The 26,548-nt window shown below is 43.1% G+C and overlaps 6 protein-coding genes across 6 annotated transcripts; 4 read left to right on the top strand and 2 right to left on the bottom strand.

The window, feature by feature from the left end:
* Nucleotides 1-631: 631 nt before the first annotated feature.
* Nucleotides 632-6,147, top strand: MONOS_11314 (putative intraflagellar transport 140 like). Its single transcript, XM_067863835.1, has 8 exons — nucleotides 632-784; nucleotides 856-908; nucleotides 971-1,124; nucleotides 1,189-1,304; nucleotides 1,369-1,479; nucleotides 1,577-1,703; nucleotides 1,854-3,347; nucleotides 3,459-6,147. Exons 1-8 carry the CDS (start codon nucleotides 665-667, stop codon nucleotides 5,880-5,882), a joined length of 4,599 nt encoding a protein of 1,532 aa, XP_067734624.1. The 5' UTR covers nucleotides 632-664; the 3' UTR covers nucleotides 5,883-6,147.
* On the bottom strand, nucleotides 6,051-11,971 carry MONOS_11315 (uncharacterized protein; the record flags this gene model as incomplete). The annotated part of the gene is made up of 2 exons (XM_067863836.1): nucleotides 6,051-6,166; nucleotides 6,319-11,971. The coding sequence occupies one exon, from the start codon at nucleotides 11,969-11,971 to the stop codon at nucleotides 6,452-6,454; it is 5,520 nt and encodes a 1,839-aa protein (XP_067734623.1). The 3' UTR covers nucleotides 6,051-6,166; nucleotides 6,319-6,451.
* Nucleotides 11,972-12,261: 290 nt separating this feature from the next.
* Nucleotides 12,262-21,062, top strand: MONOS_11316fu11317 (uncharacterized protein; the record flags this gene model as incomplete). The annotated part of the gene is made up of 4 exons (XM_067863837.1): nucleotides 12,262-12,292; nucleotides 12,400-12,677; nucleotides 12,733-12,851; nucleotides 12,904-21,062. The coding sequence occupies 4 exons, from the start codon at nucleotides 12,262-12,264 to the stop codon at nucleotides 20,876-20,878; spliced, it is 8,403 nt and encodes a 2,800-aa protein (XP_067734622.1). The 3' UTR covers nucleotides 20,879-21,062.
* Nucleotides 21,063-21,100: 38 nt separating this feature from the next.
* MONOS_11318 (uncharacterized protein) lies at nucleotides 21,101-24,836 on the bottom strand (the record flags this gene model as incomplete). The annotated part of the gene is made up of 1 exon (XM_067863838.1): nucleotides 21,101-24,836. The coding sequence occupies exon 1, from the start codon at nucleotides 24,407-24,409 to the stop codon at nucleotides 21,101-21,103; it is 3,309 nt and encodes a 1,102-aa protein (XP_067734621.1). The 5' UTR covers nucleotides 24,410-24,836.
* Nucleotides 24,837-25,534: 698 nt separating this feature from the next.
* Nucleotides 25,535-26,119, top strand: MONOS_11319 (uncharacterized protein; the record flags this gene model as incomplete). The annotated part of the gene is made up of 1 exon (XM_067863839.1): nucleotides 25,535-26,119. The coding sequence occupies one exon, from the start codon at nucleotides 25,535-25,537 to the stop codon at nucleotides 26,117-26,119; it is 585 nt and encodes a 194-aa protein (XP_067734620.1).
* A 31-nt stretch (nucleotides 26,120-26,150) lies between these two features.
* On the top strand, nucleotides 26,151-26,534 carry MONOS_11320 (uncharacterized protein; the record flags this gene model as incomplete). Its single annotated transcript, XM_067863841.1, has 1 exon — nucleotides 26,151-26,534. One exon carries the CDS (start codon nucleotides 26,151-26,153, stop codon nucleotides 26,532-26,534), a length of 384 nt encoding a protein of 127 aa, XP_067734619.1.
* Between the last annotated feature and the right edge of the window lie 14 nt (nucleotides 26,535-26,548).

Genomic DNA, 26,548 nt, shown 5'->3' with positions numbered 1-26,548 from the left:
CTCAGCCGTCGGCTTTCTCTCTCCTAAAACATCGCGAAATGTTAGCGGTTGGTCTTCAAAAACGGTCCATAAATGATTAGTGCGATATAAATGCTCAATGCAATATTTTGTCCTTATTTTTCATTCAGCTCATAAGGTTATTTCTTCTTTCTTCTTTATTATCTTTCGTAACTTCTTTTTCTTTTTCATATATCCTCAATAATGATAGAATTCTATGCTCCTCAAGAGTGTATGTTCGTCTTTTGATGTCCTTTTGAATGATTCATTTTTCATCAAATGTTAGTCATAACAGTGTTCACAATTTCACAGATAATTACTAACTTTCATCATCAGTAAAAACAATTCAATTTCGTTTGTTTCCTTTCTCTTCGTATTTTTTTAATAATGCTGTGATCCTTATCGCTCCTATCTTAAATGCTCTCCTATTATTTCCACAAATATGATGTTCGTTCATAAAACTCGAATAATATTTTAATTATGGATAACACAAAAATACTTTTATTGCATTATAATGAAACATTCATTGTGATATATAAGTGGAAGAAGTTTGGAACAAAACACGGAATTTTTCGTAAATGGAAAAATTTTGCCCCAAATTTTCATTGAGTTATAATTTTTCTATGATGGGTCATTGTTTTTTGTTTTAAGTAAAATTGATTTTCACATGTCAAGGACAGCGAAAGCTAAATGGAAGGACATTACATCTGGATCGTTTCATCAAATTGCGCAAATATTTGCAATTGGATTAGGAAACGAAAAGAAGGTTGCTATTTGTAACGAAGAGGTCTGCAATTATATTTCTTTCAATGTTTTCTTTGAAATAGCTCGTTGTTCAACTGCAAAATTGCTCTTTAGGGTGTACCTATTTTTGAATTTTCATGTGATGCTGCTCCTTGTGAACTCAGCTGGTTTTACTCTTTTTATTTTTGAATGAAATATAAATAATTTAAAAATTTACATTACAACCAAGGGATCCACATCACACTGCCCTTCTTGTAGGATGTGAAGATGGCACTATTTATCTTTTCCATCACAAGAAAATAAGAACATATCATGAACACAAACACGCAGTTAACAAGATTCAATGGGATCCTTCTGGAAGTAGAATTATTACTGCAGACACAGTTTGCTTCTCTTTTTCAAAGTACATTAAACCCTTCAACACATATTTTATTGTTTTAACTAAAGGATGGAGAAATATCGTTGTGGGGTATTCAAGAGCGAGGAGGAAATAGAGAACTTGTTTTACTGGGTAATTTTGATGTTCACGGTGCAGTGATGTGCGTTACTTTTCGAACGCCACCGTGTGAAGTGCTTTTTTGTGAGATTTATTTGAAATATCCATCATTTTTGAAAACTTTATTTCAGTCCTCCAGCTGATCCGAGAAAGACACCAAGTTCGCAGTTTGCAGCTGCTACAGTCGATGGAAATGTCTTTACTTTGGCTCAGGATGCAGAGCAAGAATTTTGCGTTGCAAAGTTTGCTGCTTCTTTTGTTTTTTGTTTGAAAAATATATTATTAATTAAAATTTCTAATTCTGTATTTGAATCACTTCTGAAAATTAAAATAAAATAGACGTCTTGACGGAGTTCCACTTCGATTACTGTATTATCCTTCAAAGGATTCTCTTATTCTTCTCACAAAAAATCTAAACATGTACACCATTTCGCTTGCTGTTGCAGAAAGTCAATCACCAATTCTTGTTTGTCTTTGTTATTTTTAAGTTGATTTTGAAACCCCAATTTTATAAACTTAATTTATTTTTGATCCTTTTTTATCACATCTTTCTTTCACACCCAATTCACTTATTGACTTTTTGATTTCTCAAATATCATCCAATAATTGAACTCAGACACAAATAGCTTCAACTCAGCCCGATGCCCAGCTTCGCGATGCTTGTTGGATCCCTTCTTCATCAGGGCTCGTAGCAGTACTGGCAGACGAGCCACTAGTCCGTATGTTCAACATGGAGACCGACGATATGTTTCTTCTGGAGCCACCAAGCGGAACAGTTGGATCAGACACACCTTTTATCTCAATGGCTTATGAAGAGCATACACGCTCGCTTCTGGCAACCACCGCGACAGGCAAGGCGTGCGTGTGGCAGTACTTCCCCGACGAGGCCATCCCGCGGCCTGCAAAGGAAAGCGAGATCATCGCTTCTTCGCGGATGGATGAAGGAGACACAGCTGCCATGGAACTACTTCCAGCTGAACTGCGCTCTGACTACGTGGCTTCTACATCAACAACGGCTTACTCTTCATACGGCACCCCTTCTTTCTCACTTCCTTCAATTTCGTCTGCATCTACACCTTCAACTTCAGCCTCTTCCTCCTCATCGAATCCATCATTCGGCTTCTCAGCTTATGAGCGAGAAGAAGGCATAGACGAAGGTGACATTCCACAGCGCAACGAACAGTGCTGGGAGTTGACATTCTATCAGAATATGGAATACTCCGTGAACAAATGCAGTTGGGGGCCAGGTCCTGGTGCGCGTGTGTTTTCTATCATGAACGACAAGAACGTGTCAACTGTGAAGAACAACGAGCCAAAAGCTGTTCTGGGCGAAGGAGTGGCTGCAATCCAGCTGTCAGCACACGAAGTATCACTGGAAAGAGTGGATCATCCGTCAGTTCACATTCAGACAGGAGTGAAGGTGATGGGCATGGCTATCGACACACAGAGGCTGGTCGTGTGGAGTGGGAAGTCGCTTGAGGTGTACAACATCGATCCTCGTAACGAGAAGCCAGAGCTCGAAACACGATTTGATTTCCCATCGCAGTGTATAGCAATCCGCGGACAGACTTTGTATTTGTGCAACGAAAACTTTGTTTATTTAAGCAATCTCAAAGGAACAATCCGACAGTCGCTTCCATTTAGCGCTGAAGAAGGCAATCCTTGCTTACTGAACCTGTCGCCTTCAGGTCATCTTGCCGTTGCTACACGCAATGGAGTGGTGAAGGTGATGGATGTGAGAGGTACAGAAGCCGTTCTGATGGCGGCTCCTTGGCGTTTCACGAAAGGACAGCCTTTGTCGTTAAGTGTGAATGCAGACGGCTCAGCTGTGAGCATCATTGCTCTTGTTTCACCAGAGCAATATGCGAATCCTTTATCAGATGCAACACCCGAGCAGCTGTCAAAGGCTTCAATTCCAGACACTCGCATCCATGTGTTCAGTGTTGAGCGGGGGACGTTGTTCTCGTTCGATTATCTCCATCAGCTGTTCTATCCCGTTGGACACTGTTGGGATGCAAGTGATCCTCGATTTTTCACTGTTGCGTTAAAGCGACTTATCAGAGACCCTAACGATGGATCGTGGCATGATTCAAGAGATCGACATCTTGAGGTTTGCGATCTGATGTTATCATTTGCAACAAGTGTACTTGTTGATTTGATTCATATTTCTTTTTTTCGACACAATCTTTTTTTTTACACTCAACTTGAACATTTCAAATAGATTTCCACTAACTTCTTCTCCAAAGAGAAAGGCATTCTCCCATCGGATACTTTCACCATGAAAGAGGAGCATCAATCTTTGATTGGTTGCTCAATTCCTTATCTCTTTTTCTCTGTCCGCTCAACACCTTCCAACCAAGATCGAGCAAAGATAGACACATCCATTCTACACGAATACGACGGGCTGGAGTCTGGCGATGAAGAGACATTGAAGTCGATGAAAGACTTTTGCTTCAACCTGACTGCAGGAAACATGGACGAAGCATATCGAAATGTGAAGGGAATAAAAAGAGCAGCGGGGAAAGTGTGGGAGAACATGGCGCATTTGTGTGTGAAAACACGTCGTGTAGACGTGATGGAGATCTGCCTGAGGAACATGGGACATGTCCAAGGCATGATGGCCTTGCGCCAGGCACGCTCAGAATCACCTGCAGAAGCACAGCTTGCATTAGTGGCCATCCAATTGGGGCTCTACAAAGAGGCAGAAAAACTGCTTAAGGACTGTAGGCGATTTGATCTTCTGAACAAGTTCTATCAATATTGTGGACGCTGGACCCGAGCCCTGCGCATTGCTCGTGAGTCTGATCAGATCCACTTGGCATCTACGAGGCATCTTTGTGCACAGCATCTTGAAGCAATGGGAGATGTCGTTGGTGCGATTGAGCTATACGAACAGGCACAGACAGCTTCGGTTGAAGTGCCGCGTCTTCTTTATTTCAGCGAGCGAAAACAAGACTTGAAAGGATACGTTGAAGCGACCGACACAAAAGATCTCTGGAGAATGTGGGGACAGCTGTGTGAAAGTGAAAGCAAGCTGGAAGAAGCAGCAGAAGCATACAAAAGAGTGGGTGAGACACTTTCATTGGTGAGAGTGCTATGCTGTGTGGGAAGGATTGATGAAGCTCAGAAAGAAGCACAGAACAATCGCAATCGATTGGCTATGGAGTTTGTTGCGAGAGAGCGAGAGAAGAGCGGGAATGTTGATGAAGCTATTACGCTCTATAAAGGAGCTGGAAGATTTAACGAAGCCATTCGCCTCGCAAAAGAAAACGAGAGAGAAGAAGATATGATAAGGCTGGCACTGGAAGGAACTCCAAGTGCAATGATTCTTGTGGGAGAATATTTCGAAGAAAGGGCAATGTTCGACAAGGCATTTACGCTCTATCGGCAGGCTGGCGCGCTAAATAAGGCAATTGAAGTGTGCTTTAAGGGTAACATGGAAGAATCTCTCCACCAAATTGCAGATGATATCTCAAATGAAGCAGATTCTTCACTTTTGGAGCGTTGCGCCTCATTCTTCTTGTCAATTAACAGACACGACAAAGCATTCAATATGTTGATAGCAGCAGGACAGTATGATGAAGCACTCGATGTTTGTGAGAAGCACCATGTTGAGCTTTCAGAAGAGAAAGTGGAAAGCATTCTGGAAACACTAAAGGAGAGAGAAATCGAAGATAGCGATAGAACAGGCGAAGGAGCTGGAATCGATGGAGAGAAGAAAGAGAATGATATGAGGCAGGAAGGAATAAAAATGAAGAAAAAACGACGTGCAGCCGGTGGAATGGTTACATCTGAGGAGAAAAAAGCGATTACTACACGTCTGGCGCAGATTGTCCACAACCAGGGCAAATACAAATATGCTGCAAAACTGTTTTCATCAGTTGGCGACTTAACATCAGCAATGAATTCCATCATCTCCACGGGCGATGTGGAAGAGGTCATCACTTTTGCAGGTATTTGCCGTAGCCCACGTGTGTATGTGCTTGCTGCTAACTATCTGCAGTCACTGCAATGGAGATTGATACCCTCGCTTCTTGGACACATTGTTTCAATGTACAAAAAAGCGAAGGCGTACGACGAGCTTGTCTCGTTTTATGAGTCATGTTCGCAAGTCGAGATTGATGAATATCTTGCATATGACAAAGCACTGATGGCGCTGAAGGAAGCTCTGAAGTTCCAACACATGTCTCCTGCAGAAGACTCTCCAGAGAAGATCCAATCGATTGAGCGGCGCATTTCACTTGTGGATGCGTTTGTGCAAGCAAAGGCGATGGAGGAGACGAATCCAATGGAGATGGTTGCACAGATGCAGCGGCTTCTGCAAGAGCCAGATATCGAAAGTGCGGTTAGGACAGGAGACATATATGCACATCTTATCCAGCACTTCCATGCAGTACAACAACTGGACAGTGCATTTGAGATGTTGAAGGAGATGGTTGACCACAACATCGACGTTGGGCCGTATGTGGAGAGAGAGACGATTGAAGATATTTGCCATGCTAAGGGAGTAACGGCTGAAGAAATAGGAATAAAGCTGGATGAGGAAGGAGTTGGGGAAGGTGAGGGTTATCCTGGCGATGATGTGTACATGGATGATGGAGGAATGCAGTCACATGATGATGAAGGATGGGAAGACGAGGGTTAAGTTAAATCATTTCACAATAATCTTTCCAATTGTTAACTCACATATTCATTCCTCAATTTCACTGCTTTTGCATTTTGCATTTTCTATATCTTCTTTTTGTTCTCTTTGTTTTCATTGAATGCTTTGATCACTTGTCTCCTTTTCATTCCACAATTTATCATTTTTTCGTTTTTTCTTATTATACTATTAAACTTCTATTCACTTCTCAAAACATTTTCTTTCTCATCAACACTTTGAGTAAAAGATGCCTGATATTATTTATTGACAATAAATAAATGCGATTGCTTGTTGAAATTAAGAATACATGATGCAAATGAACAAACGAAAAATTTCAAATAAACGGTAATTGTAAATTATAAATATAAAAAATTGAATCAACTTTCATTCAATTTTAACTATTCATCAAATTGTAAAATTATAATTGAGAGAAACATACTCAACTTTTATGTTCTCTAAAGAAATGACAGAGCCCACGTGTACAACATGATACGTCACAGGAACTCTTCTCCCTTCACTGGCCTATGCTTGCAATTGTCTTGAAAATGCTCCAACTGTTCCATCAGCTCCTATCAACCCACCGAACGCTCAAACACCTCACTCTTAAGCATTTCGTTTTCTTTATGCTTTTTAGTCTCCATCTCGATTAGCGCCTCCAGCTCTGCCAGCGAATCAGGATTTAACACAATATTTCCCTCCTGCACAGCATTGTCGAGAGACGTGAGAACAGCTGTCAGGTTGCCAGATTTCTGTGGATGGTCGATTGAAAGCACAGGAAGAAAGAATGGAATAGGCGAACTGGACTCTGGGATGGGGCTGTCATTCCCGAAATACTGTTGGGACGGAGTAACAGATGGAGATATAGACATCATAAAATGGTGAGAAGAGAGTGAAAGAGGATGCTGCTGAGACGACGAATGCAACGATGCATACGGCATTACAGAAGAAGATTTTGAATTCTGAAAAAATAACGGGTTTTCTCCAGACACAAGCGGAATCTTTTTTTGAAGAGCAGTATTTGAATCGATAACAGAAACATGTGCAATTCGGAAGAGACTGACCGAAGGTGACGCAGAAGAGGAAGCTGTAGCCTGCATCGCAGTTGACTGAGATAGTTTTGTGGACATCACATGAAGTTGGCGGCTTTCCCGCATTTTTCTTGGAAGAGGCGTTCGTTTGAGGTGCGAGACTGGAAGTGAGGGGATTGAGGAGACCATTAGTGGAGTGTGTGGAGGTGGCTGCGCCAGCATCGCTGCTCCTCGTGAGTTGTTCAAAGACGAAGAGTTTGTCCGCGTTTGAGCTGATAACCGCGGAGCAATGTGGACAAAAGACAGCGAAACAGATGCAGCTGACTGCAGATTGGCCCGCGCAGCATAAAGAATTGGAGAAGGAACAAACTGGTCGCTTGTGAGGAGCACATCATCCAAGCTTGCCTGGTCGCGTGCAGCTGTAGCAGATGGCTGCATGATATCCATCGACCTCACAAAAGACAGCTGCGCATTGGGAAATATGAACCGTCCAGAAGGCTCAGACAGGTCAGATGTTGGAAGCAATTCATTGATTGCAGTGACAACAATAGAGCGACTTGACATCACTGCCAGCTGCTTTTTGAGGGCAGACTCTCTCTGCTTTTTGATGATCTGCTCTTCCTTGTCCAGAAACGACTGCGGCGGTACAATCATTTTCCGAATATGCCGCTGTTTGGAAGGCGAACAAGATATTTGTGGATTCAGAATGGACAACGACGGAGAAGTTGTGCGTTTAGAGAGCGATAAAGTGAGTGGAGCATGTGAAGACCCTTTGCTTATCTGCTTTTGCTTTCGCTGCTGCAAATGAATGTCAAATAAAATAGACATTTCAAGTTGAGTAATCTCTTCAACAAGCTTGTCTTCCTCACTCTCTGAATCACAGATGCTGCTGTCTTCATCCTCTTTAACCTCTTTTTCCTTCTCATTCTCATCCTCCATGCTTTCCTCTTTATCTTCACTCTTCTGCAACTGCTGATAACTTGGTGAATGAACTTCGACTGATGCAGATTCACCACTTGCACTTTCAATTGTGCCTTCGCTTATTTTGCCTGACTCATCAAATTGACTAATTTTGATTCGTGCACATGATCGAGCAGAACGCAGGTCAAATACAGGAGTTGCTTCCACATCTTTCAGTTTTGGGGTAGATTTCTGAGGTGTAGCTAGAAGATTGTTATTTTTATTATTGATATTACCAGTTGGAGTTTCAGCTGTTGCGCTGGCTTCACCATTTTCCATTAGTTTGCCTCGTTGTAAACATGGCTGACAAGTCTCGTTCAATCTTTTAACTGCCTTTTTCAAAACCTGCTTCCGTTTGAACTCGTATGAATATGGCTCATTTACTCCAAGCAGTGCTTTGATAACGTTCTTTGAAGGATGTCCGCCTGATGATGTTTCTTTGTTGATTACTCGAGGCAGTGTTGCCAGAAATGGTTGCATCTCCTGCTTTGTGAGCGCCTGAGAACGAATTGTGTTCGGCATCGATGGGAAAGGGATTCTCAATTGACTCGGCGCGTTGGTATCGATGGAGCTTCCAGAGTAGAAAGAAGAGCAATCCTGATGTTCAGCATGTAATGCAGTGGATGAACTGACAGAGGAACTGGAGATGTCAAAAGAGGAGGCAGTTGGCGTCGCAATCGGCGGAGATTCTGAGTGTGGAACATTCGATGCAGAGAGCTGCATTCCCCTTGGCTGAGGAGAGAATGCCGCAAATGGACTGACAGCAGAAGGAGAAGGTACACACGAAGGAGAAAATGGAACGCTCTGAGCATGTTGCAGCTGGTTTGGTGGAGGCGGAATGGGAAACAGCACAGATGGGCGCGATTGGGCAGATCTTTCTTTCGGAGAGTATGGCAGCTTGTTTGAATTTGATGCAATCTTTTCCTCATTCGCCTTCAGATTCTGTTCTGGTTGTGATTGCATCTCCAAAGAATGTTCGTAACTGTCTTCTTGATCAGGTGATCCAAATATGTTTGTTTGATGAGGAGTTGACAGAGGTGCCAGTTGATTGCTCTTTTCGCTGACATCAGAAGGAATCACAGGAACAGCAGTCACATCGTTAACTTCAGCAAACTCACGAACATTTTCATCAGCATATATATTGTTTATTTTAACACCATCGTTTAAATTCGGCGTGGCTTGCTCCGTCCGCTTCGGCTTCTGCTTGGATGTGTTCTGTTGGATTGCGTGAAGATACAGCGGCTCATCCGAAAAGATCGAGTTGCTCGAACTTCTATTTGAGGCAAAAGCCGGCATCGAGCTATTCGACATCGGAGAACCAGCCATTTTCTCTGCTGTTGTTGCTATGGTCAGCGAAAGATGGGGCGAGTGGTTCACTGGAGTGCAAGCAGACACGGCCTGCTGCACCGACAGAGACAAAGAAAGCGATGGCAAGCTCTGGCGAGACAAGTCGCGGGAACGGGCAACGCTATCTGCTCCGCTGCAATGCACATTTATGGCATTCGAGTTGTCGCTTGAGGCAGAAAGACCTGTTGCACAAGAGGCAACAGTGCGGCGGCGGGAATGGTGGATGTGGGTGTTGAATTTGTTGGGGGGTGATCCGTTGTGAGATGACTGCTGGGTGGAAGAAGGGGTTGGCGTTGGAGTGGATGTGAGAGCAATGCTGGGCGGAGACTCAGTTGATACAAGCTGCGTTTGCTGGGTATTGAAAGATGCTTGTGGAAGAGGTGTAATGACTTCACTTTCATTTGTGTTATTATTGACATTTGCTCTTTTATCGTTTTGAGAAGAAGTTTGCTCGTTTAGAACACTTTCAGCTTGCATGTTTGAATTATCATGAGTGCTTGCATCAGAATCTGATGAATGATTGTCAGATGAATAATTATTAAGAGAAAAGCTTGGCACTTCGACGCACGATGTCAGTTGTAATTGTTCTGATGCTTTGGTTTCATTTGGATATGCTTCCAGACGACACATTGAATCATCATCTACTTTTGCTGTGAGTGTCTGTGGCACCTCGTTGTTCCCCAAGAAAAGCAAGTTTTCAGCCGATTCTGGTGGTGGAGTGCTGAGTGGAGTGACATTCTGAATGGATTGCTGCAGCGGAGTTGTGGCGCTTGTTTCGTTGAGCATCGAATGATGTGTCAGTCTGTGCGACTTCCTCCCAGCTGAATGTTTTTCGTGCTCTTTCATCGGAAGTACACGCGTCCCTCGTGACGGAGTGGATGCAGGCGATGTGAGAACTGAAGAGGCAGTCGAAGAAGTTACAGAATCGCGCAGTTTTTTTGCAGAAGAGCCATGCTCTGCGTCATATGCAGGGGGTGTTTTGCGAGGTTTTGACTCGGCGATGGTGATGCGAGCTAAAGAAGCGTTGTGCACGTAAGGCGGGGAAGAGCAGTTGTTGTGGCAGGCGAAGTGGTTGAGGGTGTCTGAGGCTGGTGAAGTGAAGGAAGATGTGGTTGTGAGCTGGGAGGAGATTGACTGGTGCTGCACCATCGACTGAGAGCGGTCTCTGGATTCCATTGCAAGCTCCGAAAGCGACTTCATCGACGACCGCACGCTCGCCTTCGACTGCCGCACCCGCATCTCCAGCGACAAGTGTGAGCTGTCTGCGCGCGAGTCGCCTGTCCCAATACTCGCAGTTGACCGGATGGAGAAGACAGATATAGGTAGTAGAAGTGAACCATCTCCGGGAGCCTTCCGCTCTCTGTCAGTCAGCGTCTTCTCGTGCTCCAGTGCAGTGAGATCAGCTCCTGGCACCGTGCGCTCCTGAGACGCTGACGTGGACTCGGCAGATTCTTCATTCGAGATCGAGTATTTTCCTGGCCTCACCCAGGTTTTCTCAACTTCCTCTTCGTTGTCTTCGATTTGGCTCTCGTCGTATCTTGTCCTTTCTTCGTCGTGCTCGCTGTCTTTCTTCTGACTTTCATCTTTGTCGTTTCCGCCTCTTGCAGACGTGAGAAGATCGTCGTAGTCGTGCAGTGTGGCTGCCTCGCTCAGAGACTCCGGTTCATTTGCTGGAAGTGTCGATTGAAAAGCCGAACCAAACCAGGATCGAACAGGGTTTGCAAGAGCAGACGAGCCATTTGTTCCTTTGAGAGCTCCAAATGTGTTGTTCTGAAAGGATGATAGCTGTGCTTGCTTGGGAGAAGGGCGGGGCGTTTGAGATGGAGAAGTGAGTGGGTGATGCGGATGAGTGATGCGCTGAGGAGGAGAAGGAGATGGAGAAGACATTGGGTGATGTGTGAGAAGTGCAGAGTGAGGTGATGATGAAGTAGGAAGGTATCTAGGAAGAAGAGAAGCTGACTTGGAAGATGTGAGGTGGTGTTGGGGCGTTTCAACTGGAGGAATGGTCAAAGAGGAAGAGGATACAGGCGTCGTAGATGGCAAAGGCACCGAAACAAGCAATGCTGAAGAAGATGAAACAGGAACGTTTGAAGAAGAGATGTTTTCAATTTTGTCTTCATTTACTAACTGTTTCTCAATTGCTTGAGGCTTTTCATCCCTATTAAATTCTTCAGTCTCTTTTTTTGTTATCAATTTAACTTCTTTTTTGGAATTTTTGCTATTTTTTTGTGAGTTTCTTGTTTTTCTTTTCTTTTCTGGCTTTTGAAGTGTTATTTGGCGAGGATTTGCAGAAGGTGGATGTTTTTTCCGTTTCGAAAGATCCAAAGAAGGCCTATTATGCAGCTTTTCAGCTTCTTCAGGGGTTATCAATGTTTCAATGGCACAAGGAGAAGGAACAGGCTGAACATTTTGCACTTCTTTAAATTTAACAGAAATTGACGCATCTTGAGTTTTGGATGATTGTTCAATTGAATGAGAGCTTATTGATTGCTGATGATGCTTCCCTTGCTTTGTTGAAGCACAATGGCAACGACAACGAGGACATGGGTTGGTAGATGAACAATAAGAACGAAACGATGAACATTCGCTGCATGAACACGAGCAACTGCAACTCGAAGAATATGATTTAGATAAAGAATCATCCGAATATTCCATTGAAACAGATGATCGTGTTCTCTTGGTAGATATAGTTGAAATTGAATTTTGAATGTCAATCGTTTTAACATTCTCTTCTTTTGTTACTTTAATTTCTGTCATTTTCAACTGTAAATCTTTTCCATTTTTGAGAATAATAAAAAAAATACAATAATATTCAAAATAATAATAATAATAAAGTATATCGATTCGTACCCCAGTACAATTTGCGAAAACAATTACAAACAACAAAAGCCCAATAACAACAATTTTTTCTAGTGTTTTATTTCAGTAAAAATCCTTTTTTAATTATGATCAAATCAAAGAAAAAAATAAAGGCTATATTTTCTAATTATTTTTTTAACATAATATTTATTGATTGAGGGTTAATGATTCAACTTTCCAAGAAAAAAATGCAATGTGATAAAACAAAACCATCATATTGTTTTTTTCTTTTTTGATTTTCGTTTTTTTACAAACAACGAGTTTTTGCAGTTGTTGTTGCAAGCCAAGCAGTCGCTTGGTTAGTTATACTTCAGACGCCATTGCAGGCCTTCCAGATGGCGTCAACGATTTGACAAAATATGCAAAAGTGGAACAAAAAAAAGTTCCAAGAATTTGCGAACTTTTGAGGGAAGCGTTTCGCAAAGAATTCAAGCGCAAAAACGTTCCTGGAGTAGCAAATATTGTTTATTGTCTTATTGAATTAACTCATTCATGCCCTCAGCGCTTGGCATCTCTGGAACCTACAATTCTCAGTCTCACAACAAAGCTTCTTTCAAGGCCAACGGATGCGGAAGGGGCATTTTCTTTTTTAGCATATTCTTTGGTATGAACATAATCGTTAAATTTTATTTCGTTATTATTTTTTCTCCACATTTCAGTTTATAAACTACCTTGATTATCGGCCAGATCCTTTAACTTATCCAAATCTGCAAACACACCTTACACAATTTTTCACCCTTTATCATATTCCAACTGAAAATTCAAACACTGAAACAAGGTAACATTTATTATTTATATTCAATCTATTTCATCATTTTTTAATTTGAAAGACTTTGGCACATAACCCTATCAACGATACATAAATGTATAAACTCTTTCGGCAGCAAGATGCTATCTGTTCTTCATATTTCTGCACATTCTCTCTTGTCCTTTTATACAACTGTTTTCACTCCACTTATTTTTTCGTCTCATCCTCAAAGTCTCATTCCAAATAAAAAAGACACTTCAAACGTTAGCGTTCATAATGCACCACTTCCAAACAGCTCATTTATTCCACCTTTTTGGATCCCTCCAAACTTTAGTGAAACAACAGGCGCGCAACTGTTATTCCCTCAATCACTTCCTTCTTCATTCGCATCAATTCCCCAGCAAACTTCTCCGTTTCCTTTTACGCCGACGCTTTTGTCGTACTCTTTTGAGACAATTGTGTCGCAGACAGATCTTTCTCTGCTTTCATTTGAGTTGATTCGCGAGGCGTTGAATTCTCCAGACTCAGCTGTTGTGAAAAGACTGATCGTGATTATGGTGATTACCGCTGCCAAGGCTGTTGATGCCGAAGTGTTTGCGCATATGATCAACAGCAGCTTTGAAGAAGATGAAGTTCAGATCACCGCTGGCATCAATAAATCAGCAGAACTTTTTTTGAATACTTACAGGATGCTAACAACCACCACACAACCCCAACAGTCTTTATCCTCCTCGTCCCACCAGCTGCACATGCAAACAGAGTCTAATTCTGAAACAGCTGCAGAAGAGCAGCTTCAACAGCGTTCTCAGCCGCAAGCAGCAACTGCGGTTACTGTCTCAACACCTTCCCAAAGCCCTTCTCCTTCTCAGATGAAGCAGACATCCCGACAGGCTTCGCCTTCTCTTCATATCATCAAAGTGCTTGCGCTTTTCCTCCGTCCAAAATTCACTCTGTTTGCACTCAATCTCCTCTTCTCTCTTCTTAGCCGCCCCACCACCATTCTCCACCACCACCCTGCACTGTCTTCTGTGCCTCCGCTTCCTCCACCCTCTCGCAAGTCGCCCACATTCGCTGATACCATCAAAGAGAAGCTTGGCACGAAGACGCCTCACCCAACACAGCACACTCAGAACTCGCACAACACACAGCACACACAATACAGCCAGAACATGTCGAATGACTTTTTCCAGTTCTGTCAGGGCGCTGTCAGCAAATGCCCAGCGGAGCTGCGGGCAGCCATCAAGCTGATGCAGCAGTGCCGAGTCGTCCAGTTCCTCTCCTGCTTCATCTTCCACTCTCCAAACAGACCGCCGTCGTCGCTTCCGGCTGAGCTCAGCGCCCAGCTGCTTCAGATGATGTCGTATTCGGTTGCTGTTGTCCTGCGTACAAACCAGTCGACTGCTCCTTCTCGTTCACCATCTGCACTTTCTTCATCAACTTCTTCTTCCTCTTCATTCTCTTCATTCTCGGTTCTTTCACCACACAAGCAATCTTCATCAAACTCAATTCAATCATCATCATCATCTACTTCTTCTTCTTCCATCGATTCATCTTGCTCAACATCTTCCTCATCTTCTTCATCATCTGCACACCCACCATCTGCATTGGAATCCGCAAACAAACCCCAAATGATCGAAATGGTTAACATTTCCACTCCGCCCAGCCCTTCCCAGGAGTCATCAAAAGTGCTGTCGCTGGTGCAGAGACTGAATGTCTGCCTGGTTCGGTGTGTGATCGACTGCTTCTGCGCGCTTGCTCTCAAATACCAGACATCACAGGCTTTGTCCACAGCCCCCATTTCTCTTTCTCTTTCGCTTTCTCTCCCTGCCCATTCGTCTTCCTTGTCAGCATCGGCGCTTCACTCTCAGGCATTCACCACAGCATCGTCCACTCCATTTGTCACAGATTTTTACTTCCCCATTTTACAGCACATCGCATCTGCATACATTCTTCACCCACCCATCCGCTCTGAAGTGTTTTCTTCTTCTTCTTCTTTAAACAAGTCATCAAACAACACCCAACACGTCCACCAAAAGAGCAGCTACACAGGTCTCCTGCAGGACTCCATCGTGGAGGATCTGATGAAGCCAGCACAGTTTATGGATCTTTCGTGGCTGGACGAGCGACTCAATGAGCAGTCAGGTGGCATCACCTCCAAAAAGAAGCCATTCACATCGTGGGACGAGTTCCTGAATTCTGTCCCGCACGAGCATACTCCAAACATCGCCCATGGCGAAGTAGCAGCTCTTTTCTCGATTCTTCTGCATGTCTCCCGCTACTTCTCGTTCCGCCTCTTCTGCCCTGTCGCCCAGCCAGATCAGTCTCAGCTTGCTGGCCAGGGCAGTCAATCGGGTCAGACACACACAGTCGCTCTGTCACCGGACGAATACGAGCGCTTCTCCCGCATTGTGGAGCAGATTCTGATGTATCTGCTGCCACTCATGCTGCCCATCCCGATCCCTCTCTATTCACCCGAGGAGCGTCTGGCCATGCCTGGCGAGGCGATCCCGTCTCCTTGTCCAGACATCCGCCATTTGTCGTTTTGCCTGCTGAATTCGCTTCTGTCGCCGATTCATCCACAGCCTCCACTCGCTCTGGCTGCTGCACACACCTTCTGCCCTTCTTCTTACCCGCTCTGCAAAGACGTGCGGGTGCTCTGCGAAAACAACATCGATTTACACCAAATATCTTCCTCCTCTTCACACTCAGAGAACACACACAGCGCAATCGGCCCTTCTCTCCCACACCCACTTTCTGCTTTGATCCCAACCATCTTCATTCCACACGCACTTTCATCTGAAAAATCTGTCACATTGAATGATCTCCCGGATATTGCCACTTCATCACTTTCGGCTTCCAGTTCCACTTCTTCTCTTCTGTCAGCTCAGCAATCTGTTTTGCCTTCTTCTTCCTCCTCTTCTTCATCTTCGTCTAATTCTTCTGTTCTTTCAGATGCTCAGCTTTTATTCCCTCCTTCCTCATCCACACAGAGCCTTGCTTCTGTTGTTGTTCCTTCGCAGCAATCTTCTTCTTTCTCCTCATCTTCATCTGCTCCGTCTACCATTGGAGCCGCTTCTTCCATTCCTTCTTCAATGACATCATCATCTTCATCATCTTCATCATCCTCAGCATCTTCTTCTTCTTCAAATTCTTCTTCTAATTTCTCTTCTTCTTCTTCTCCTCGCTTCATCCGCCCAGACAACATTGTTCACTCAATTTATTCCGCACTTTATTTTTCTCTGCTTCTGCCATTCTCAACAATGGAAGAAGCCAGCAAGCAATATTTTCCTCATCTGAGTTCATCATCATCTTCTTCCTCATCATCATCAACTTCTTCTTCTTCTTCTTCTTCATCAATAACCTCATCTTCCTCTTCTTCATGCTCCGACTCCTCCTTTGCCAATGGGCGGATGTCGAATGTCTCTCTGCTCTTTCAAGATGCCTACCGCACAATCTGCCTGCTGCTGCACACGTTCGGCTGGGAAGAGATTCCACACATCATTTCATTCGCCTTCGCTTTGCAAGATCGTGTCAGCGTTGGGGTCAACTCGAAATGGGCACCTGAGGAGATATGGTCGCTGATGAAGAAGCAGAAAAGGAAGAAAAAGGAAGAAAAAGAACAAAAAGAACAAAAAAAGCAAAAGGAAGAAAAAGAAGAAAAAGAGCTGGAAGAGAAAAAGGAGCATAAAACGGAAGAGTCTGCTGAAGAGAAGAATCCCAAAGAGGAGTTGAAAGAAGATGCTTCAAATGCAGGTAACGTGACTTTGCCAAATTCTGATATGAATAAAATTGAAGCATCATCATCATCATCATCTTCTTCTTCTTCTTTAACCACTTCACTCACGCTGTCAGCTTCCACTTCTTCAGATAAAGAGGACAATGGCAATGACGAGCAGGCACTTGAAATGTACCACCAAAAGGAATACATCCCCGTTTCTCGTCTGTTGAATGGCCTGTTGGTTCTGTCAATTCCTGCTTCTTCTCTCATCCAACTCAAAAAAGCAGCAGAAACACACTCCTTTGGCAGACAAGGCTCTTACGGGCTGGTCAAAACATCTGTCCCTGTGCCGTTTTGCACAAATAACTCTGCTTCTTCTTCTTCTGCTACTGCTGCTTCTGCTTCAACAGAAAGTGCGTCAAAGTCAGTCGTTTTCTCTGAACCAACTGTTTTGTTGGGTGATGATATTACTCGAACAACTTCTCCCGAAGCAGCACCTGCGCCTATGGCTGCATCTACATTGACAGAAATCCACGAGACCCCAAGTTCATCTGCACTTTCTCCTTCTTTTGAATCCTCTCCGCCTTCTTCGTCTTTTCAAGATCCATCATCGTCGTCTTCTTCATCAAATTTAAGTGAAGATGACATAGTTGCATATTCGCAGATTGTGAGGCCAGCCTACATCCATCTCTTTGTGGCTCAGTTGTTCTATCACGTGGCGCGCGCCTGCAGATGCCGCGATTTGGCTATTTACGTCGGAGAAATAGTAGCTGCGCGGCTGGCGCTTGTCAGCAAGTTCAGAGGAGCCGATAATAACTGCAGCAAAAATAATAAAAGCAACAGAAAAGGTAGAAACAAGGATAAAGGCAACGGAAGCGGAAGCGGAAGTGGAGATGAAAGCGATGGGGATGGAGATAACAATAACAACGGAGCAGATGATGATTCTTCGCAGTCGAAGGATGTTGATCTATCGTTCTGTGTGCCCAACAACCTTGCCTTTGGAGCAGCAGGTCTTTCTGCTGTGTCACCAACAGGAAACAACGATTCGCTATCGCCTCCATGGGGCTCATCAAGCACAGCAGGAATGATCATGCAGATGCAGAGTGGCAATGCAGCATCACCGCCCATGTCGCCACACATGCTCTCTCGCAACACGGGGAGACACACTCATTCAAACACGCTGTTCGAACAGATGGCATCTCAGCCCCACCGCTCTTCTCTTTCGCCTGGAAACTCGCCCCGTCTTTCTCCCTCTGCATCTCCTCCTGTTCCACTCCGGAAACTCTATCAACAGCAAGGCACTGCATCTGGGACAAATATGAGTGCACCGCATCTTCTTGCCTCTCCGCCTCGCTCGCCGATGATTGGGTCTCCTCACGGAATGGCTTCTCCGGTCTCTCCAAGCTCGCCTCTGCAGCAGTTTCAGTTAGATCATCGAAGCAGATCTTTTGTTGGCTTGCCAGCGGATGGGTCGTCGATTGTATCATCGCCTCTTTCACATACTCTTGCAAATCCAAATTCCTCTTCTCAAAGACACTCCACTCTCACTCTTTCTGCTCCTGGCAATCAGACAAAGCCAAATGAAGATATTCGGAACATCAGCAGCGGTTCATTAAACCAAAATACGTACTTTCCCACACAGCATCAGCAGCAGCATCGACATTTGCATCATCATCATCACCACCATCACTATCCGTGCAGGAGAATCAGATACCAACTGGAAAGCCAGGCGCTTGTTGAGCTCTCGCACACAATGAGCATCAATTCAATCACATCTCACCAGACGTTGATGGAGCAGCGGAAGAGATTGAACTCAAGAAAGCCAACTTTTGAGAAAGAAAAAGATGGAGAAGAGAAGCAAAAGGAGCAGAAAAGAAGAGAGAAAGCAGAAGCTGAACAAGATGAAAAACACCAACAGGAAGAAGAAGAAGGCAGCAACAGTGAAGAGAAGCCAGAGTTAATGAAGGAATCAGAAGAATCCGACAAGACCTCGAAAGAAAGAAAAGAAGAAAACGAGGAAACGCCACAAGACGAGCGGACTGCTTCGCCATCGAACTTCACTGACCAGTCTGTTGGTCTGCCACCGCCTCCGCTTTCTCTGCTGGAGGACAAAGAGAACAAGACCAACACACCAAATGCGCGTCGCTATCAGTCCACGCTGAGCTATGTGGGACTGCCTGGGATGGCTGCAGTGGCTGTGGAAGAAGACCCACATCTTACTCTTTTGTCAGAAGAGAAAACAGAAATGGAAGATGTGATCTTGTCATCGTTCATAAAAGCTCCTGAGCCGCTGGTGATGACAATGAAGATGATGGACACAATGGGAGCCTTGCCAACCATGAACACTCGATCCACTCTGGCAAGCAGTGCATCTCAAAGAGACTTTGCCTCTGAACGGCAGGCGCTCTTGCTCTCACTTCCTCCTTCCACACCTCATCCAAACCTGAACAGAGGCTGCATACAGCCCAATCAGCCGTTTCCCAAGTCGCCGTACCAAAACATGAAAGAAAGGCGCATTCAAACAAATGCTGCAAATGAAGACTACGAAAGGAATGCATTCCAAGGTGAGGTTTCTTCACCGCAGCAATCTGCACGCTTGTTTTCTCCTTCATGGGACTCATCACAGAGAACGTCAACATCTCCAATACAATCTCAGTATTTCCACACGCACGCTTCAGTCGGATCCATTCCACAGAATCCATCATCACTACCAACACATTCAACAAGTTTTTATTCATCGCAAATGCAGCCATTCCTTCTCACAACGCTTCCAGGCACACCTCTCTCTCCGCCTTCTGCTCTCCCTCTTTCTCCGCTCTCAGACACTTCCATGTCGTCTTCAGCTTCGGCTTTTATTCCTCTGAGAAGACACATTAGAAGGAGACGGGGGTTGAAGCGCGGACGCTCAACAGCTGTTCTTTCTCGGTGGCATTCTACTCGAAATTTGGACTCAAATGAGCTTTCTCCGAATGACGAAAACGAAATCTGGACTGATCCATACGAATCAATGTCATGCTCCTGCACATCGTGTTCTTGCTCATGCTCTGTTTCTTCTGTGCTTCCAGAAGCGTATTCGCACTTTTCTCCGGACGATGCACTCAGGGCACAAGGCATTATGGGATCAGACTTGCTGGGCATTCCAGACAACCTTCCAATCAGAGTTCAGCGCTCTGCGTCGATTGATTCGATCAATCCAGTTCAAAAGCGAGCAACGGAACGAATGATACAGCGACGACTGAAGCATCGTCACAGATCAAAGCACAAGAAAGCAACGAAAAACAGTAAAGAGAGCAAAGAGAAACGCGATTCATCAGCAGAACTCAAAGCGAAACGACATCGCGCAAAAGCTCGCAAACATGATTCCAGTTCTGTTGAAAAGTATTCATTCCCTCTGTTTTCGTACAGTCAAGTAATGACTATTCTGAGGGGAATGGCTTCTCTGGCCGACAATCCCGAGTCTCTCACAGAAGCACAGCAATCAGCGATTGAGCATATCCATCCAGCAACACTCGCACAGATGCGTCTTGATGCACCGCATGTGAAAACTGTCTGTGACACGCTGCAAACGCTTCCTCCATTCAGACCATCCAACATCCTCTCTTCTGACATTGCAAGCAGATTGTGGGGATCAGAAATTGGAAATGGGAAGCAATCAGATAAAGGGAAAATGGAGAATGAATCCAACGAAGATAAAAGAGATAACAAGGGTAAAAGCTTAGAGGGATCTCCGTCTTCTCTGTCAACATTGAATTCGGCATCGTTCACAGTTCAGCCAAAATTGTGTCCAGTTAGGCTGGTTAACTTCTCCACACTTGAGATGTTATCAGCTTCTGCTAACATGGACTCATTCAAAACTGTTGCTCTTTCTCAATCAGAACAGAATGTCCCAACTACAAAAATACAAGTGTCTCCTGATGCTAATCCACTTTCTCCTCTTCAAGTGCTCCATCCATCGCTGCTCCAGCCTCATCACATTGACACATTGTTTTCCTTCTCACTCGAACAATCAACACTCACTCATCAGCTGTATCAACCAGTCATCGCCCCAACAATAGTCAGTTCTACTCCGACTTCAACTAGCACTCCTTCGTCATTAATGATGCAAACTGCCAACAGAGAATCATCTGATGCTTCTGTATCGAAACATCAGTCATTGCCTATGCAATCTCATCAGTCGACTTCAGAGCTTAGCAGCACTTCCCAGTCTGATTATTCAGTCAGAAGCAACACGCCAGAAACAGATGGCGGAATAAGCAGAGCTTCTTCAACGATCTCTTTCCCATCACGCTCATCGTCGTCCCAGTCAATTCCGTTCTTCGATCTCAACTCTGATATTTAATGCCTTACAACTCTAACTCCTCCACTTTGTTCTAAATAAAAAAATATTTTTATCCATTTTTTTGTTTATAAGTTTTTCAATTATTGCGATATTTTTATAATTCTAAAAAGAGATGTCAGCTTATGAAATGTACTGACTCTCTCAAACATCAGCAACTTGTTAAAAAACCGAAATAAATTTGAAAACAAAACTTTTTTATCTTTCAAAAATTTCTTCTTTTTTTCAAAGGGCTTTCAATCGAGATTTTAATTTTCTTGCCAATTTTCTGACACTGCTTTCTCTGTGCTTGCATAAAGATAAAAAGCGTTTGACATCATCAGCTTTTGTGAGTGTAAAGAATAGCGAGCACGGAGACATGGTTGGCGATTGTTGAGTTGTTGGGATGAAAGGGAGAACTTCTATCAAAAAATTGAGAAGTGATCGCAACGTTTCCTCATCGTTGTCTTCGTCTAGCAAGAAATTGTTAACAAAGGCAAACGATGCCAAAAGATATGCCTGAAACATTGATGTTGAAGGAGGAGCTTGAGGTATATTTGGTAGCTTCACATCCTGCGGCAGCTGTGGCATAGGAGCCGTCATTTGCGAAAAACGAGGAAGGGAATTGAGCAGAAAATCGAGTATAACACAGCGGAGTTGAAGTACATCCTCAACATCCCACTTCATCAAGCCAACACGAGAATCACCAGTTCCTTCTGGTTGTGCAGTCTTTGCAGAGGCGTTGTAAGGAAGGACATTGATCATATGAACGGCAAGGCCTTTTCCAAACATTCCTCCTTCTTCTTCCAGTTTGTACACAGCATTCCAAACAGCACTGCGCGAACCAGGAGGAGAATCCACAAACGAACACGAGGTTGCAGAAAGAAATGCAGAAAGGAGCGAAGAAAAAAGTGCAAACGAAGAAGGTTCGGATGTTGAGAGGGATGAAAAAACATACGCTGAAAACCCAACTGCTTGACAAGCAGCTGAGAATAACTCTTCATCGTGTGATTTGGCCAAAGCAGGGACGATCAAGCTGTTTGCGAAATGAAGAAAGTAAGTCTGTGCGCCTTCTGGACGCCTGAAGAATGAATGTTGCAACGATAATACAAGAGAAGTCTTTAGCAGATCCCATTCATCAGATGTTACCAGTTGGTGTGCAGCACAAGGCGTGAGGTGTTCTTTCAATGAGGCTGTAATTGGAGGTGGAATGTCATTTGGCTGACTTCCAGTTTCAGAAATAAGTGTCCATTCTTTGTTTTTGTTCTCAACCAATTGCGTTGCACAAGAAAGATCGTTGATTGCCTTGAGATATGGCACAATGAAAGAATTACACTTATCTTCCAATATGGTTATCAATATGTTCACAAGCGTAATAAGAAGATGCTTATATTCCAGCGATTGAAGCATTGCTTTTGAGCGCAGAAACATCCCATTTGTAGCAACTTTATCTGAAGTGAAACAGCCTCCCATCAGCAGCAACAATGATTGAGTGTCTGCATCACCAGAGGCGTCTGCACATGGCTGCAGAGAAGAGCTCAAACCTAACTGAGCTGAAGCAATTGCTTCAGATGGATACTTTCGTGATATAACTTGAATGATGTTTGGCATCTGCTGAAGCAAAAAAGTCTCTTGATCTGAAGGGCTGTGTTGGCACAACGTACATGCTGCTGAAATACTTGAGGCTGACAACCTGACATGTTCCCCATCATTTCGGAGCGAGGTCGATATTAAATGGTTGTATAGAAACTGAAAGACGGGAGAAAGAAGAGAATTTGGTAAAGAGGATTCATCGTCATCGTCATTGTCGTCTTCGTCTTCGTCTTCTTCGTCTTCTTCAGACTCATCTTCTTCGCTGTGCATCTTCGCTTTATTTTTCATTTTTTGAGAAGTTACAGATAAAAGCTGCTCAGATGCTGAACTTTCTGTTGATTTGCTTTTTGCAGAGTTTGTTGTATCAGAATTTTCCGAAGCTAATGAAACATGGCTCGAAAGATTGTAAGCAGCAACTGTTCCTAAAAAGGCTATTTCTGGAATATCCTGCAAGATGGATGCAATGCACAGTGAGATGGCTTGCAGTGTGTCCTTCTCATAAATTGATTGATATGTTTGATTGCAGAGGATGCTGAGCGTGTGGGCTGCTGTCAGACGCAAAGAGAGAGGGGCATGAGGATACTGAGGTGTTGGGAAAGGATTTGGATTAGGTATGACGTGAGGAGGTGAGGGGGTCATGTGAGAAGTCATTGCATATGGATTGAGCACAGATTGAGGAACTGCGCTTGGCGGAAGAAGGAACGATTGAAGAGAAGAAACAACATTTGGAATGATCAACGCAACACTTTCCTCTGGGCTTCCTTCCAACACACATGCAAACAGATCCAGTGCTGCTCCTTTCAAGCAATGCTCACTCGAGCCAAAACCAGATTGAATGAGTGGAAGTGCGCTCTTCAAAAGATCTGACCCCAATTTTTCGCTGAATGCAGTGAGTAAATGGATTACATCATTGGCAATAAGATTTTCATCATCATAATCAAAAATACCATCAACTTTTTCCTCCCAATCATCTCCGCTTTTTTCGCTTCCATCAGTCGTTAAAGAAGAATTCCAGATCTTTTCTATTCTGCAGATTGGCTTCTCCTTCAAAATGATAATCAATTTTGGAAGTATTTCTGGTGCTATTTTTTCGCAGGCTTTCAAATATCCTGCCTCTGATTCTGATATTCCTTGTGCGGCTGTCTGAACAGCATTCATAAGCCGACTTTTCGTTTCTCCTTCAGACAGCAACTCCGTTTCTGTTGTACATATTGCCGCCCAGTAGTTCAATGCACTTCTTGCGATTTCATTAATCTCTTCATTTTGTGTATTAACATCGGAAATATAATTGCTCCTTTCATTTGCATCGGAATGCGCCTCGCTTAAAGTTCTCAATGAACCGCTTCCTCGATCTACTGCTGGATATTTGCTTTTTGCGTCTATCCAATGAATCCATTCGTCAATTGTCTTTATCGTAACATTAAAAATGTTACTCATAAAGGGATAGATACAAATATAATACTTCACTGAAAATGAAGCAATACAGTTCCAGCATTCTTTTCTTACATCATACGGAACTGTAATGGGTTCGCCAAAAGAAGAATCAATCGTTGGGCCACACATATTGATTATCGGAAGAAGTAATTGAGTAACAATCGCAGGATCCTTCATTTGAAGAGATAAACAAGAACTTGCAGAGTTCAATGTTTTGATCCCTTCAATAATCACTTCTACAGAATTTTTCCCCAATTGAAGGCAATCATGTATGCCGCTTGCAATAACATTGCCATATACTGAAGTAGTGCTTGATTCAATGTCTTCACAGATTTGTCGAATACAATTCAAAAATGGAATTTTATTTAAAGATGGCATTTCTCCCATTTTCTGAAAAATGTCTGTAAAAAGAGAAGGCCAGGACATTTGCGGAAGTTCTGTAAAAGCAATAGATGCTACAGCACTTGCGGCAATTTTTGCAATATTCATATCTTGCGAAGACAAATGAATAAAAAAAGTTTTTTTCATAAAAGCTTTCTTTTCTTCAGGAAATGATATCCATGCTTGTGATGCATATTTTTGTTTGCTTTCGTCCTTTTACAAACGAAAATATTTTTATTATAGTTTAGAAAATTATGAAAACCTTTAAAAATAATGTATTCTTAAATTCAAGTCCCGCATTCACTCTAAAAGACGTATTTTCTTTTTCATCTACAAAAATACTAACTAAAGATTCAAGGTACCAAAGCTTTTTAGGATTAAAATTTTAAGGACAAGAAAAAACAATCATTACCAAATTTGAAGCTCTCATTTGTTGCAGGGCTTGTAAGGAAAGAATTTTCCGTTCTGAATCTAATTTAACATGAAATATAAACTAATTGAAGATAAAAAAAACCTAATCCAAGCGCCCCTTTCAAAGCTTCTGCAACATTCATATTCATAAAATATTTATTGTGGGCAGACACAAATATTAGATGGAATCGGAATAAGAAATTTTTATATAAATAAATATTATAATTCGAATAATAAGAGTCTATTACAGATAACACCAGTTTATTAGAATTTATAAAAATTTATTCCTGAAAGACAAAGTTTATACCAATTAATCCATAAACAAAAATTTTCATGATCCTTTTTATCAATGCGAATGTGTAGAAAAATGAGAATACTAAAAGAAAAATAAACAATATTTATTCATGGAAATTTTTATCTGAAAATATTGTTAAACAGTTATGGTCTCAAATAAAAAAAATGTTAATCAAAAAATTTGTGCCAAAGGATTGGAGATCGAATGGAATGGCAATTAATTCTACAAAACCTTAAAGATAGTATTTATCAAAAAATGAATAGAACTGGTGATATGCAATATTTGAAGGGTTTCACTCAATGAAAGAAGAAGCGTTAAGAAAACGAGGAAAGGAAGAACAATCCATTAATTATTCGGAGGATTAATTCGCAGAATTGTTTTTAATTCGACATACAAATCAGATTGCGAAAAAGGACTTCTTCCCGGAAATTATTAGATTTGAAAATCTTTGTTGGAACAGTAAAGGAGAAAGCGTGTGTGTATTTCAGCGCTTATTCACTTCATGCTCACTGACAAATAGATTTGGCGGAGGGATGTTTTGCTAAAATGTTCCAGTTGCATTCAAAATGAGGAGCCTCCAATTCAATTCATGCAGCGCATTATCATATGGCGGAGGATTGGATTTTAGACCATATCAATCAACACCTCCAAGCAACAATCATTATTGCTATTTCTTCTTCTTCCACGATTGCAGTTGCAACGCTTCCACTCCGTATGGCCACGATGTGTATTTTCAAGACAATTACAATCTCTTTTCATCGAGCAACCCTTTTTATGAATCGTACACAACGAATAGTGATGAGAAGAGGGTGTGCCGTTATTATAATGGTCAATATACAGAAAAGAAGGAATGGCTGAAGGAAGGGATGAAGGATCGGTATGTTGGAGCGAATGGGAATAACACTAGCAATCTGTGTGGGATGAGTGAGGCAGCACCTTGCAAGACAGTGGGGCATGCAGTGGGGTTGAGCATGGCGCAGCTGAGCTCTTCGATCACAGTGCTGAGTGGGAAGCATGTGAGCGAAGGGGTGACGATCATTGTTGGGGAAAAGATGATTTCTGTTGTTGGGAGAGGGAAGACAGTGAGTGTAATTGGGACAAGTGCGCTTTCTTCGCCTGCAACTACTCTGTTTAGCGTATCTTCTGGCTAACTGGATGTGGAGCATATAGGAATCGATCACAATGCAACAAGAAGCTCATCGCCGAGTGTGTTTGCGGAATCACTCTGGAAACAGCAGGAAACATGCAGCAATCGAGCTCAGCTTTTATGTTCATCTCCAATCTACCATTTTCCTCATTTGTGCAGCATTCTCTCATCCTCTGCCATCTGCTCAGCCTCGCTCAGATTTCGTGGACAGGACAAGACAGACACTTCTTTCAGCAGCCAAAGATGGAAAATCTGGTTTTACTCAGTCCCCACAGATTTCTCTGTTGTCTTCGAAATCGCACTATTCCTCCCCCGTCTCCTCACCTTCTTCTTCTTCTTCTTCTTCTTCTTCTTCTTCTTCTTCTTCTTCTCCTTCTCCTTCTGAGCAGGCAGATTCTGCTTTTACTGCTTCGTGGTAGTCATAATTATCGTG

Source organism: Monocercomonoides exilis (assembly GCF_001643675.1).
Source record: "Monocercomonoides exilis strain PA203 chromosome Unknown scaffold4-2303458, whole genome shotgun sequence".
Taxonomy (NCBI): domain Eukaryota; phylum Preaxostyla; order Oxymonadida; family Polymastigidae; genus Monocercomonoides; species Monocercomonoides exilis.
The sequence above is the reverse complement of the archived record's forward strand: the minus strand, read 5'-3'. Positions and strand labels throughout refer to the sequence as shown.

Bases quoted from the DNA above. Each gene is read 5' to 3' on its own strand.
- MONOS_11314 (XM_067863835.1), top strand. From the start codon at position 665: ATGTCAAGGACAGCGAAAGCTAAATGGAAGGACATTACATCTGGATCG. The intron at 1,305-1,368 runs GTGTGAAGTGCT...ACTTTATTTCAG, and splicing joins GTTACTTTTCGAACGCCACC to TCCTCCAGCTGATCCGAGAA. The intron at 1,480-1,576 runs GTTTGCTGCTTC...AAAATAAAATAG, and splicing joins CAAGAATTTTGCGTTGCAAA to ACGTCTTGACGGAGTTCCAC.